A 14,699-nucleotide genomic window follows, 5' to 3' on the forward strand; every position below is an offset into this window, starting at 1 on the left:
CGCGGCGCCTCCGGGCCCAGCGGACCCGTCTGGGGCCCCTAGCAGGTCGGGGGCTTTGGCCCCGGCGCCGCGGGGCCCCGTGGTCCCGACGCCGCCTTCGGGCCCGGCTTTGCAGGAACCCACTGGATCCGCTTCGGGATCTGGGTCGTCGCCGGTGGACCTTACGACCCCCCCCCGGCGTTGGTCCGTCAGGTGTCACCTCCGGCACCGTCCTCGGGCGGCGCCGTCCCCGATGCCTCCCTCGACCCGGCTCCGGTGCCGGAGCGGCGCCGCTGGACGCCGCATTCGACGCCGCTTGGGGAGTTTAACTTCTATGAGCCGGACCCATCCATTGACAACCCTGATTATCAGGAGATGGGTGATGAGGAGTGTTGGGAGGGGTCTGAGGACCCTCTGACCAGAGAGTGTCAGTCTCATGAGGACTTGACAGGTGGACTTGGGGATGCCAGTGGTCTGGACACCTCACCGGACACTGGTTTTGTCTCACCTCCTACCGTGGCGTCGGAGGCGGGGCAACCTACAGTGTGGTGCTGATGAGGGCAGCCAAGGCCTTGGGCCTTGAGCTCCCCGTCGCGGCCGTGAGGACTAACCTCCTCACTGAGGTCCTTAAACCGCAGTCAAGCTCGGCCGAGCCTCTGCTGCCCTTTAATGAGGCCTTATCCGACGTTCTTTTGGGCACTTGGTCCAGGCCCGCTACGGGTTCGCCCATAGATAGGAACGTGGCCAGACGCCACAGCCCGGCCCCGGGTGACCCATGTTTCCTGTCCACCCACCCCACCCCCGAGAGCCTGGTCATCCAGGCGTCCAATTCCCAGACCGCATTCCCGTCGGCTCCGCCGGACAGGGAATCCAAGAGGTACGAGCAGTACGGTAAAAAGATCTTCTCCTCCATTAGTCTGAGACTGCGGTCTTCCAACACCGCATGCCTCTTGGGCCGCTACACCCACTCTCTGTGGGATACGGTTGCGGAAGTGCTGCCAGAGTGTCCGTTGGAGGTATGGGCCAAACTCGGCCAAGCCCTTGTGGAGGGCCGGGATGCAGCCAGATTTTCTATCCGGTGTGGGCTGGATACCACCGACTCACTAGGTAGAGCGATGGCAACGACGGTGGCGGTCAGACGCCACGCCTGGTTGAGGTCCGCCAACTTTTCGGCCGATGTCCAAAATAGACTGATGGACATGCCGTTTGATGGCCGTCGCCTTTTTGGCGACAAGGCAGACCATGCGCTTGAGCGCTTTAAGGACTCCAGGGCTACGGCCAGGTCCTTGGCCTCTCAGCCCTGCGCCAGCAATCGGCTGCCTTTCACTCCTTTCGTGGCCACGAAAGGGGTGTACCCACACACACAGGGCAATGCGCTGGCGGCCGTGGAAACCGCCGTGGCGGCGGTCGGGGACAACGGCGAGGTCAGTCCACACCTTCCCCCGCAGCATCTGCCTCAAAACCCTCCTAGTCCGTCACGGTAGGCCAGGAGCACTTTCAGTTTACCGTGCTCCCCTTCGGCCTTTCCAGCGCACCACGGGTGTTCACGAAAGTGATGGCGGTGGTCGCAGCTCATCTGCGCAGGTTAGGGGTTTCAGTTTTCCCCTACCTCGACGACAGGTTGTTGAAGGCGGGCTCGCCCCAAACAGTCGTCAGCCACCTCCAGACGACGGCGGACCTCTTGCACCAGCTGGGGTTCTCCATCAATGTGCCGAAGTCACACCTGTGTCCCTATCAGAAGCTCCTTTTCATCGGAGCGGTTCTCGGCACGGTTTCGGGTTTATCCTCCCAAACAGCGGGTCCGGGATATTCAGGCTCTGATTCCACTATTTCAGCCTTTATCCCGGGTCTCGGTCAGGTTGACGCTGCGGCTTCTGGGGCTGATGGCCTCCTGCATCCTACTGGTGCATCACGCCAGGTGGCGGATGCGGGCTCTGCAGTGGGACCTGAAGTTTCAGTGGGCCCAGCATCAGGGCAACCTGTCCGACCACGTCCTGATCTCGGAGGGCACTGCGAGACAGCTGCAGTGGTGGCTCACGGACCACGATTGGGTCAGCGGCAGATCCCTCTCCCTACCCCAACCGGAGCACGTAGTTGTGACGGACGCGTCCCTCCAGGGCTGGGGGGGCCACATGGGAGAGGCGGAGATCAGAGGCCTCTGGTCTCCGGCAGAGGCCCGGCTCCACATCAACCTTTTGGAGTTGCGGGCGATTCGTCTAGCACTGAAGGCATTCCACCCCTCTGTCCGGGGGAGTGTAGTGCAGGTGTTCACGGACAACACCACCGCCATGTGGTACTGCAACAAATCAATCAATCAATCAATCAGTGACACTTATAAAGCGCGCTACATACCCGTAGGGTCTCAAGGCGCTGGGGGGGGGGGGGGTGCCGCTACTGCTCGAACAGCCAGGTCTTCAGCTTCTTCCTGAAGGAGAGGTGGTCTTGGGTCAGGCGCAGGTCAGTCGGGAGGGAGTTCCAGGTCTTGGCGGCCAGGTAGGAGAAGGACCTCCCTCCTGTAGTCGCTCTTCGGATGCGGGGGACGGCGGCGAGGGCGTGGTTGGCTGATCGGAGGTGGCGTTTGGGAGCGTAGAAGTTGACTCGGCTGTTGAGGTAGCTCGGGCCTTGGTCGTGTAGGGCTTTGTGTGCGTGGGTGAGGAGGCGGAAGGTGATTCTTTTGTTGACGGGGAGCCAGTGAAGGTCTCTCAGATGTCCGGAGATGTGGCTGGTTCGCGGGATGTCGAGGATGAGTCTGGCTGAGGCGTTCTGGATCCGCTGGAGTCTCTTCTGGAGCTTGGCGGTGGTACCGGCGTAGAGGGCGTTGCCGTAGTCCAGTCGGCTGGTGACGAGGGCCTGGGTGACGGTCTTCCTGGTCTCGGTGGGGATCCACCAGAAGATCTTCCGTAGCATGCGTAGGATGTTGAAGCACGCCGAGGAGACGTTGTTGACTTGCCTGGTCATGGAGAGGGAGGGGTCCAGGATGAAGCCCAGGTTGCGTGCATGGTCTGTCGGTTTGGGTGCGGTGCCCAGGGCGGGGGGGCCACCAGGAGTCGTCCCAGGCGGAGGGTGAGGAGCCCAGGATGAGGACCTCCGTCTTGTCCGAGTTCAGTTTCAGGCGGCTGGTCGTCATCCACTCGGCTACCTCTTTCATCCCTTCGTGTAGGTTGGCTCTGGCGGCGGCGGGGTCGTTGGTCAGGGAGAGGATCAGTTGGGTGTCGTCGGCGTAGGAGATTATGCTGAGGTTGTGTTTGCGTACGATGGCCGCGAGGGGGCTCATGTAGACGTTGAAGAGGGTGGGGCTCAGAGATGATCCTTGGGGGACGCCGCAGATGACTTTGGAGGCCTCTGACTTGTACGGTGGTAGGCGGACTCTCTGTGTTCTTCCGTCGAGGAAGGAGATGATCCATTCCAGCGCCTTGTCCTGGATTCCGATGTTGCTGAGGCGCCGTACTAGGGTGCGGTGGCAGACCGTGTCGAATGCCGCGGAGAGGTCTAGGAGGATGAGGGCCGCTGTTTCTCCATTGTCCATCAGGGCTCGGATGTCATCGGTGGCGGCGATGAGGGCGGTCTCGGTGCTGTGGTTGGCTCGGAAGCCGGACTGTGAGGGGTCGAGGGATCCGTTCGTCTCGAGGAAGGCGGCCATCTGCTTGTTGACGGTCTTCTCGATGACTTTGGCTGGAAACGGGAGGAGCGAGATGGGGCGGTAATTCTTGAGGTCGGTGGGGTCCGCTGTTGGTTTCTTGAGTAGAGCGCTGAGTTCGGCGTGTTTCCAGCTCTCAGGGAAGATGGTGGTGTCGAAGGATGTGTTGATGATGTCTCGCAGGTGGGGTGCGATGACAGCGTCGGCCTTGTTGAAGACGTGGTGAGGGCAGGGGTCGGTTGGTGATCCGGAGTGGATGGAGTTCATCGTGCGGATGGTGTCTTCGGTGCTGATCGGGGTCCAGGCGTGGAGGGTGGTGGTGGGGGTGGTTGCTCGGTCATGTTGTGCGTTGGTTGGTTGTTGAAGCTGTTGTGTATGTCCGCGATCTTGTTGTGGAAGTATGAAGCGATGGAGTTGCAGAGGTCTTGCGATGGGGTGATGTCGTTGTTTCCTGCGCTGGGGTTGGAGAGCTCTTTCACGATGTTGAAGAGTTCCTTGCAGTTGTGTGCGTTGTTGTCCAGCCGGTCCTTGAATGCTGTTTTCTTGGCGGCGCGGATCAGCTGGTGGTGTTTCCGGGTGGCAAGTTTGAAGGAGGTCCTGTTGTCCGGTGTCGGTTCCCTTCTCCAGACTTTCTCGAGGGCTCGGCAATTCTTCTTGGAGCTCTTGAGTTCGTCGGTGAACCATGGGGCCTTCTTGCTGCCGGGTCTGCTAGGCGGGGTCCTCAGTGGGGCGAGTTCGTCCGCGCAGTTGCTGATCCACTTCGTGAGGTTGTCGGCGGCCTGGCTGGGGTTCGCTGAGCTGGCAGGGGGGTGCTGGCTCAGGGAGGTGGCGAGCTGGTCTGCTGTGATCTTGTTCCAGCTTCTGCGGGCGGCCTGTTGCTGGTGTTGGTGGCTCGTCGTTCTCTTGAAGGTGAAGTGGACGCAGCTGTGGTCCGTCCATTGAAGCTCTGTGGCGTGGCTGAAGTCGATGTCTGGGCTGGAGGAGAAGACTGCGTCGAGTGTGTGTCCGGCGAGGTGGGTGGGGGTGGACACCAGTTGCTTGAGTCCCAGGTTGGCGAGGTTGTCGAGCAGGGTGCTGGTGTTGCGGTCGCTGTTGTTCTCCAGATGGAAGTTGAGGTCTCCCAGGAGGATGTAGTCAGCGGAGGGGAGGGCATGCGGGCTGACGAAGTCGGCGATGTCCTCGCTGAATTGCGTGCGTGGTCCAGGGGGTCGGTAGATCAGGGTGCCTCTGAGGGTGGTGTTCGGGTTGGTGTGGATCTGGAAATGCAGGTGTTCGGCGCTGGTCAGGGTGTTGTCGGTGCTGGTCGTGAGACGGATGGTGCTCCTGTGGACGATGGCGATGCCTCCTCCCATCTGGTTGGCGTTTCGGTCCCTCCGGACGATCTTGTAGCCCTCTGGGATAGCGATGGCGATGTCGGGCGCTGAAGAGGCGTTCATCCAGGTCTCCGTGAGGAAGGCAACGTCCGGGGCTGTGGCGTCTAGGAGGTTCCAGAGTTCGATGGCGTGTCTGTGGACAGAGCGGGTGTTGAGCAGGATGCACTTGAGGTGGGTGCTGCTGGTGTTCGACTTGGCGGGTGCTGGTGCGAGGCTGGTCCGGATGCAGGTGAACTTGCAGGCGTGGCAGCTGAAAGGTCCGTGGGTACGTCGTGGAGTGGCTTGATGGCATTCTGGGAGTCGGCCGGTGTTGAGAGCGGTGAGGGTGGCGGCGGAGTACGACAGGCGGGTCGGTCGGGGTCTACGTGAGCCAGGGGTCCTGGCGCTGGTCGCGATCCGGTCGCGGACGGGCGCAGACGGGCTTACCTTTGGCGCGCCTTCGGCGCACAATCGGCGCGCCCGCTGCGCATGGCCGCTGCGCGTTCGCACGGTCGCCATTTAAGGCGAAGTGCGCGGGTGGGCGGAGCAGATGGGAGGCGGGAGCGGGGAGGGTACAGAATAGAAAAAGGGGCGGGGAAAAGCGGCGGTGGCGGGAAGGGAGGGCGGAGGGCGGCGAGGTAGGCGGACAACAAGGAAGGAAAACCAAAACACGGGCAAAAAGAAATTGACCACGACAGGCACAAAGTATTGACAAAACAAGGGAAAAATGAAATTAAACAAAACAGGCACAAATTATCGACAAAACAAGGCAAAAACAATCTCTGCAGCGGAGGCAACCGGCAAACGAGGCAGCAGCGAGGCAGAGGGCAGGCAAGGGGCACACGCAGCAGCTGGTGGCCGTGCGGCGCGGGGGTGTCCCACAAGTGGGTCACACTCACCTGCGTTGCACGGTCGCCATTTAAGGCCAAGTGCGCGGGTGGGCGGAGCAGCTGGGAGGCGGGAGCGGGGAGGGTACAGAATAGAAAAAGGGGCGGGGAAAAGCGGCGGTGGCGGGAAGGGAGGGCGGAGGGCGGCGAGGTAGGCGGACAACAAGGAAGGAAAACCAAAACACGGGCAAAAAGAAATTGACCACGACAGGCACAAAGTATTGACAAAACAAGGGAAAAATGAAATTAAACAAAACAGGCACAAATTATCGACAAAACAAGGCAAAAACAATCTCTGCAGCGGAGGCAGCCGGCAACCGGCAAACGAGGCAGCAGCGAGGCAGAGGGCAGGCAAGGGGCACACGCAGCAGCTGGTGGCCGTGCGGCGCGGGGGTGTCCCACAAGTGGACCAAAAACAAACAGGGCGGGGTGGGGTCGTGGACCCTTTGCCAGGAGGGTCTGCGCCTCTGGCAGTGGCTGGAATGCCAGGGCGTGACCCTGGTGGCTCAACACCTGGCAGGTTCTCTGAACGCCAGGGCGGACAAGCCCAGCCGTCGGTGCATGATGGATCACGAATGGTGTCTGAACTCGGACGTGGCGCAAGGCCTCTTTCAGCGATGGGGAGAGCCTTGGTTAGATCTATTCACCACCGAAGAGAACGCGCAATGTCATCAGTCCTGCGCCATGGAATTTCCAAGGCGGCACTCGCTCGGAGACGCTTTTCGTCGCGAGTGGAGTTGCAGTCTGTTGTACGCCTTTCCGCCTATACCACTTCTGCCCAGAGTGCTGAAGAAGATCAAGCGCGACCGGGCCCAAATCATCCTTGTGGCTCCGGACTGGGCACGAAGGTACTGGTATCCAGAGCTACTCAGTATGTCAGTCGATCCCCCGGTTCGTCTGCCTCTTCGGGAGGACCTTCTGTCGCAGCAGCAGGGGACTGTCCTCCACCCGAACCGGTCCAGTCTCCACCTTCATGCTTGGAGATTGAGCGGCGACAGTTGAGGCCATTTGACTTGCCTCCTGAAGTCTGTAACGTCAGTATGGCAGCCAGGCGTCCCTCCACTAAGTCGGTATACGCCTGCAGGTGGAACAGATTTGTGGCATGGTGCACAGCAAAGGCTGTGGATCCTCTTGCTGCCCCTCTCTCTGAGGTTCTTCTCTTCCTTTTTTCTCTTGCCCAGCAGGGCTCTGCTCTGGGCACTATCAAGGGCTACCTTTCTGCCCTTTCAGCCTTTCTAAGGCTGCCTGATCAACCTTCCTTGTTCAAGTCCCCTATTGTAAATCGCTTTCTGAAGGGCATCACACACAAGTTTCCTCCTGTTCCGTTTGTGATGCCTCAGTGGGACTTGAACCTTGTTCTTACATTTCTGATGTGCGCTCCCTTTGAGCCACTTCACAACTGTCCTCTCCGCCTTCTTACTCTGAAGACCGCTTTCCTGGTTGCCATCACCTCTGCCAGGAGAGTGAGTGAGCTCCAGGCTCTTTCTTGTACTCCTCCCTTCCTTTCTGTCCATCCGGACAAGGTTGTATTGCGTACTAAGCCATCTTTCCGGCCAAAGGTTGTCACGGCCTTCCACATCGGGCAGTCTATCACCTTGCCCACCTTCTTCCCGCCACCGCATCCCTCTAAAGAGGAAGAGCGGCTCCACCGCCTGGACCCAAAACGTGCGCTTTCATTCTATGTGGAAAAAACACAGTTGATGGACAGAATGTAGAACAATGTCATACATTCATCCCAGTACAAGGATCTGGGCCTAAATCCATCGTTTTTTTGCACTCCACACCACCCTGGGTTAGACACTGGCTATATGCAAATCAGCTCTGACCCTGTGCCTCATGGGAACAGTCCAGTCCGAACTACCAAGCCATGTCTTTCCCAGACCGGAATCAAGCATCCAAGGACCGGTTTCTGGCTATCAGCCTTCATTCAGCCTGGATAGCTTGACTCCAGTGGTGTGGAGAGCCTGGGACTCACGTCTGAGCATACCCAGCCCACTCGGGGTGAAAATTGTAAAAAACACAGTTGATGGACAGAATGTAGAACAATGTCATACATTCACCCCAGTACTAGGATCTGGGCCTAAATCCATCGTTTTTTGCACTCCACACCACCCTGGGTTAGACACTGGCTATATGCAAATCAGCTCTGACCCTGTGCCTCATGGGAACAGTCCAGTCCGAACTACCAAGCCATGTCTTTCCCAAACCTTGTCGATCAACTATGTTTTTTGCAAGCTTCATTCTATTTGGATCGCACACGCCAGTTCCGGGTGGATGACCAACTCTTTGTTGGTTACGTGGGTGCTAAGAAGGGGAAAGCTGTATACATCTTGTCTATCCAGGCATGTTACTCCTTGGCTAAAAAGGAGCCCCCTGATGGATTGCGGGCTCACTCCACCCGAGCCACGGCGACTACAACTGCCCTGGGCCGGGGAGTGCCCTTTAAGGACATTTGCCAGGCGGCTACGTGGGCCTCGCTGCACACGTTTGCAATACACTACTGCCTGGACAGTGAAGTCCGGAGGGATGGCTTCTTTGGCCATTCCGTCCTCCAGGACTTTCTTGTGTGATTATTGGTTCGCAGACCCACCACCGGGGTTGGTATTGCTGGGGTATCTATTCTAAGGTAAGGAATCTATCACTAACGTGTCTCTTTCAGATGCACAAGTTACTACTTGTGTAACGATATATCTGTAAGAGACATTAGTTAGTGATAGATTCCTTACCGACCCACCCATCCTCCCCGTTCTGCGAACCGATATCTAGGGTTAAGGACATCCCCTTTCAGGGCCCTAGTTTCAAGGCACCAGTGTTGGTTTTTTAGCATAGCTCTGCGTTTCTCGCGCGGAAAAGCTGTGTCTAAGAACTGACGTCAGCACGTGGAGGCGGCGTCTAAGTACTCCGACGACGTCATCACGGCGCCCACGACGCCGACGACGGACGCGGAGCCGCAGACGACGCCTACCGACGCGCAAGGGTACTGCTACGCAAAAATTTCCGGATCCAGTCTGACGCCTGGGGATATTCTAAGGTAAGGAATCTATCACTAACTAATGTCTCTTACAGATATATCGTTACACAAGTAGTAACTTGTGCATTAGGACCATATGATGTGACTACCGTTAGTACTGTGCCACCAAAATTGCCCTGCACTATGACGTAGCTACCCTGATCATCATGTAACTCTCGTATGAGCTGAAATGGGATAGTTCGCCTGACAAGTAGTAAAACACCCCTAGCATACGTCGAATAGGAAGAAGCCATGCGGTATGATGCCCAGGGTGTCCCCACCCGTGTTTCAGTAGTAGGCGTAAGGTGTGTTTCCTGTATGCATGCCACATCTATACCGTGTCTATCGAAATATGCGAGTACCTTGCGTATTTTCTGTGGGTTTTGAAGCCCACGAACACTCAACGTTACAAACGTTATTTTTCAGGTTGGCACACTAGCGTCAGTCATGCTCATCTGTCCTCACTAGTGATAGTCACTGCCCTGCAAACTTCAAGTGTAAAGTAAAAACTGTACATGTACCTTCTCTTGCGACCAGACATTTTCTACCTTCCCCAGTCTTCACCCCGGCCCACTCCGCACCATACCCTTTGGCGGAGCCAATCCCAGCGTTATGCTTCCCAAAAGACCCACCACCCCCTCCCCTGTGGGTCTTTTGGGAAGCATATCCCCCCCCCCCCCCCCCAAGAACAAGAACCATAAACGCGTGTGGTGCGCACAGAGGGGCAATAACTGCAAGCCCCTGATCCTGTGGATGCTCTCCACATGGGTGGATGCCCAGCCAAAACATAGTCTGTTTAGAAACCTATCATACCATGACACTTTTTCAGTAATTCCGGGTGATGGATGGTAATAAAACATAGCAGCAACGATAATATAAAACTTTCCAGTCACTGTCTACCTGCCAGCTCCTCAGTTTGGCGATCGTTTTGCACACGTTACAACTTATCTGTAGTAGATCATCAGCAGTGGTGATCCTCAGCCAGCGTTCTGCTTCCGGTGCCGCTTCTCAGCAGGTGGCCGAGGAGAGAACGTTCCCATGTGGGGCGAGCTCTTCAGTCCAAGTAACCCCTGCGCTTCCCAGCAGTTCATGGTTCCAGTTGTTCAGCGGCAGAGATCCCAACCGGCTGCGCCTATCTATTCATTCTTATTTGCGGCCAGTAATCCAGTGAAGACAGCCACGTGCTCCTCCATCATCTACTATTTGGCGTCCTATGTTGTGGCGTGTTCATCCTGGTCTCCCCTCTGGTTACCTTTCAGTTGGATACATTTCAATACGTCCTTAGGCTCATTGAAGATCTTCGACCATCCTTCATCCGTGATTTTGAGCCTTGCCGGGGACAGCATGGCATACTGTATATTCAAATCTCTCCGTTTTTGTTTTGCCATGCCAAATTTCTTTTTGGCCTCTTGGACCGTCACTGTAAAGTCCGGATATATGTATATGTCCATGCCTTCGTGGATCTACTTACCCAATTCTCGAGATTTCCGTAGAGCTGCGTCCCTGTCTCTGTAATTAAGTATTCTCGTTATGATCGGCCGTGGTCTCGAACCAGTTAGTGCTTTTGTCGCCAGGGATCTATGCGCTCTTTCTACTATGAAACTCTCTGAGAACGTCTCCTGTCCGAGCATTGAGATGAGCAACTATTCAACATACCTTTCCATGGGTCCCGTGTTTGTAGTCTCGGAAATGCCCATCAGGCGAATGTTGTTTCTGCGGGACCGTGCTTCCAAGTCCTCAGGCTAAGTTGCCAGGTCAGCCAACTGTTTATCCATCTTCACCTGTTTAGTGTCCATCTGGACATGCGCATCTTCTGCCTCGGATATACGGCGCTCGGCCATATCTAGCCTCTCCGTGTGTTTGTCCATACGTTCCGACATTCTGTTGACCCGGTACGTGAGTCAATTTTCCCATCGATATTGGTTAATGCTGCCTGTATCGTGGTGAACATTGCCTGCATGTCGTCGTTTGTTACTCCTCCCGTTGCACCCGTCGACGTCTGTGGTAACTGTTGCTCCTAAGTGCTCTGGTCTGTTGACTTTTTTGGTATGCTCAAAAGGGATTTCCGGTTGGTTCCTGTCAGGCTTGCCAATCTTTAAATTTGTGTCTAGGCTTGAAGTTCAAAGGCCTCAGAATAGTGCAGTATACGACAGGATCCTGACAATCTCGCCCTGCGTGGACGTTGCAGTAGGAAAGGCTCCCTTTTTTATTTGTGTTGGTGCCGTTGTGCAGGCCTGCCTGGTTGCTGTGAAGATGGGTGTCAGTCTCTGCTCTATTTCACGTTGTCAGGGCGGGGGGGAGGGTCTGCGTGTCCACCACCATTTCACGCCCCACTTATTGCCTCAAGCTTAATCTAGTCTCAGGGTGTCTGGCAGCCCCCCTTTCCAGTGCACAGTATTGTACCGTTTGCCTCAGTTTGCGCTCCTAATGGAGCATTAGGTGGGTATGTGTTGTAGCAGCCAGGGGCCCCTTCTACTCCCAGAGTTTCGTGTGCCCGGGCCTCGCACTGTTGAACTGCCCGACAGTGGATGCGACCAGCTCTGTTGTGTCCAAGCACACTCCGGCAGGCAGTGCTTTACAGGACCCACGTCGTGTTTCCTGGATCTTAGGGCAGGCCACCGATCTTCGTCTCGGCAGAAGTGCGGTGTCCTGCTGTGTGGGGGACGCCCGGTCCGACACTCACGATTGGCGCCTCCACCCTCGATCAGGCCGCGCTAGGCTCCCACCGCCAGTGCCGAGCCCGAGAGTCGTGTCCCTCCCTCCGGGGGGCTGTATAAGTCCTGCGCCGCTGTGATACTCGCCTCGCCTTCGCACTTCGACCGGCGCCCCACTCGTCCTATGTTCTCTCAAAATCGTACCTGGCCTAGCCCGTGTAGCTTTACCTCGGTGGGTGCAGCGCTCTCCTCCCTTCCGCTGCTTAATGTATAGTCCCGGTTCTCCTACGTCTCCGCCAACTCGCAGAGTTCCAGTCGTATTGGGCGCTAAACCTTCTCAGGGTCTGCCTTACGTGCCTTGCGTCTCCGCCTTGCATCCCACCTCAGGCCGCTGCTTCAGTTTCGGTTTCCTTCTGCTGGGGTCCTAGTCTCGCCCCAAGCTGTGTTGGTGCCACGATCAGCTCAAACCTGCCATAATCGTCAGTCAGATGTTAGTGGTGTCAATCCTCACCAAGCTACTGCGATTAGTTTTCTATGTTTGTAGGATTATGATGTTTATTTTTGGTATATGTGAGGAGCTCGTCTAAGACGCAGCCATCTCGCAGCGTGGCAAGCTCCGCCCCCAGTTTATGTACATATGTTACAGGGCCTATCCTACCAGCTGTGTCATTTCTAGCTCATCAAGGCGAAGAGGTGTGTGGCTTGGCACTTAAAAGCAAAGAGCTCATTTCCTCACTGTTTACAAGCTGAAAACACATTTGACGCAACCACAGCCTGAACTATGTCTAGTTCATGATGTATAGAAAATAATACTTACATTTCAACCCTTTTCAAAACCTGCAGATGTAACAGTAAATATTTTCTACATTGGTTAGATTGCGTAGGTTTTGGCAATTATTTGGGTAAAATTTCCAAATATATTTTAACAGCACAAAGAATCGGTTGTATGGCATTACAACGCGGGCTTTTACCCCGCATGCATTACAACGCGGGGATTACAACGAAAGTCGTTACGACTTTCGCTGGAGGGCGCTGGATAGTGGAATAGTTTAATTTTCTATTCCAACTCTAGCCCACATTGACAGTAGGGAAGGTGTTGGATAGAAAATTAAACTATTCCCTATCCAACAGCGCCCTCCAGCGAAAGTCGTTATAACGACTTTCGTTGTAATCCCCGCGTTGTAATGGCAGTGCGGGCTAATCCCCGCGTTGTCATGGCTGTTCCCCCAAGGAATCCCATCCCCAGGCTGTTATATTTCCACACAGTGAAAAGCCACAAAAGCTCTGGGTGTAAAAGTGACAAAAACTGAGGGAAGAATGGGACAGGGAAAGTGAATTTCTGGTTAATGCAGTCTGAAAACTAAGTTCAACTGATTCTATTTGATTATAAATGTGTAGTAAGGGCCTAAAATGTCTTAGGCTGGCCTTTAATTATCAATTAGAAGACAACCATTCCTTTTTTTTAAAATGTAGTCTGTTCTTGGCATAAGTCTTTAAAGACTGTATTCCCAACATAAATGTTTGTATATTTCTGGTTACCAAAGTCGAAATGCTAACACTTTTTGTTGTCTAACCACAAATTCTGCTTAGATGTTACCTGGAGTTCGAGTAATAATAGTCAATCCGGAGACCAAAGGACCTCTTGGAGATTCGCATCTTGGAGAGGTAAGTTGATTTGCATGTTTTAATAGAGAAATTAAATATTTTGAAGGGTTACATTAAGCGGGGTTCCGCATAGTCTTTTTTTTCTGTAAGTGGTTATTGTGGTTTGGAGAAATTATTCCTGCACAAGCTGTGTGACACTACAGCACTAGTAGGTAATGAGTAATGACAAATCACGATGGGGGTAGGGTGCTATAGGGACCTATAAAAAAAAACTCTACAAAATTAATGTATCATTCAAAACGGTCAATTTGCAGTTGCTCGTGACATAGGCGTGATTTCAGGCTGACCGCGATGGAGTAACGGTCAGATACACCAAATGTTTCATCCCTGGCTAAAGTTCTTACCATCTGACTTTGTCTATTTTTAGAAGTCAAAATCTTCTAGCAAGATCTAAGGAGAAAGCTGATAGGGGGTCCTTAAAGTAGGTTGTCGTCCAGCTGAAGCTGTTTAATTTGGCATATAAGCTCAGAGTTGGATAAAGCTGGGTGTTCTACCCACCTAATTTGCTTCACAGCTTGGATGGATTTGTTGCCTCAACACAGTCCAAGATTTTACCTTCAGACTTAGTCACTTTTTTCCTTCTTAGAATCTCCCTGCGGAGCAAGGCTGGCATCTGTAACTGGGCAAGGCTCTTTGCGGGCCAGATATCTTTATAATAGGTTCACTCGACACCTCATTTCAGCTTGGCAAAAAGGTCAAAGACGGACAAATGTGCAATTCTTACACCTTGTCCTGGTCCTCCGAAGGTATAGAGTGTTTCACTTTTTTCCAACTATTGAAAAAATCCTCCTGGTTACTTCAGCAGCCCTCGCTTCTTCAGGGCAGATTTGTAGGCAGGTCTTTTTCTTGCTGGGTCTTCTCTACAGTCAATTCAGCTGGGCCTTCTTGTAGTAAGGAGTCTTTTTGGTTTTTTGCCCCTGATGTAGTTAAAAAGGAGATCAGCCGCTTAAACCTTGGAGAACAGCTCTAGTTCCTGGGTGTCAGCAGGTATCTGGAGTCCTTGTGTCATTTTTCTTCAAGTAAGCCTTCTTCAGGTGTACTCTTGCAAGGTCTAGAAATTTTTGAGAAGTTGTGTACGATCCAAGTCTTATCCAGTGCACTAGATAGTGATTTTAGAATTCTTCGCACCTAATCCGGTCTAATTTCATGCTAAACTCATTTTACATACCCTCCTCAACTCTTTACTATAAATATTCCAACAAGTCATAAATCCGAAATGGCTAAACCCTTCTTCCATTAGAAGTGTCTCTGGCTCACCCTGACCCTCCCTTATTTAGCTGAAGTTTATTCCGTTACTCAGGGTCATGAACTGAATTTCCATCCTGCTGGAACTGGAGCCAAAGAGTCTAGGTAGGTGCTGGGATTGGGAGCAGATGCCGTTAGCCCCATTTATTACAAGAGGTAGTATGCCCTTTTTATGCCACCTGTACCTGCACCCCCTCCCAGATGGCTAATCTGCTAGTGTTTTATCACATCGCTACCTTCCAGGGCCCAGAGGCCTGGATGATATCCTGT

General features: G+C 54.3%; 1 protein-coding gene across 1 annotated transcript in view; it reads left to right on the plus strand.

Annotated features, from left to right (window-relative positions):
* Window positions 1-14,699, plus strand: part of DIP2B (DIP2 acetate--CoA ligase B (putative)) — an 805,292-nt gene that overhangs the window by 704,263 nt on the left and 86,330 nt on the right. The window contains exon 35 of the mRNA XM_078688921.1: window positions 13,110-13,184. Coding sequence (XP_078545047.1) covers window positions 13,110-13,184 — 75 coding nt within the window. The remainder of the gene's footprint in view (window positions 1-13,109; window positions 13,185-14,699) is intronic.

This window comes from Lissotriton helveticus, chromosome 1_1, assembly GCF_964261635.1.
Source record: "Lissotriton helveticus chromosome 1_1, aLisHel1.1, whole genome shotgun sequence".
Classification (NCBI taxonomy): domain Eukaryota; kingdom Metazoa; phylum Chordata; class Amphibia; order Caudata; family Salamandridae; genus Lissotriton; species Lissotriton helveticus.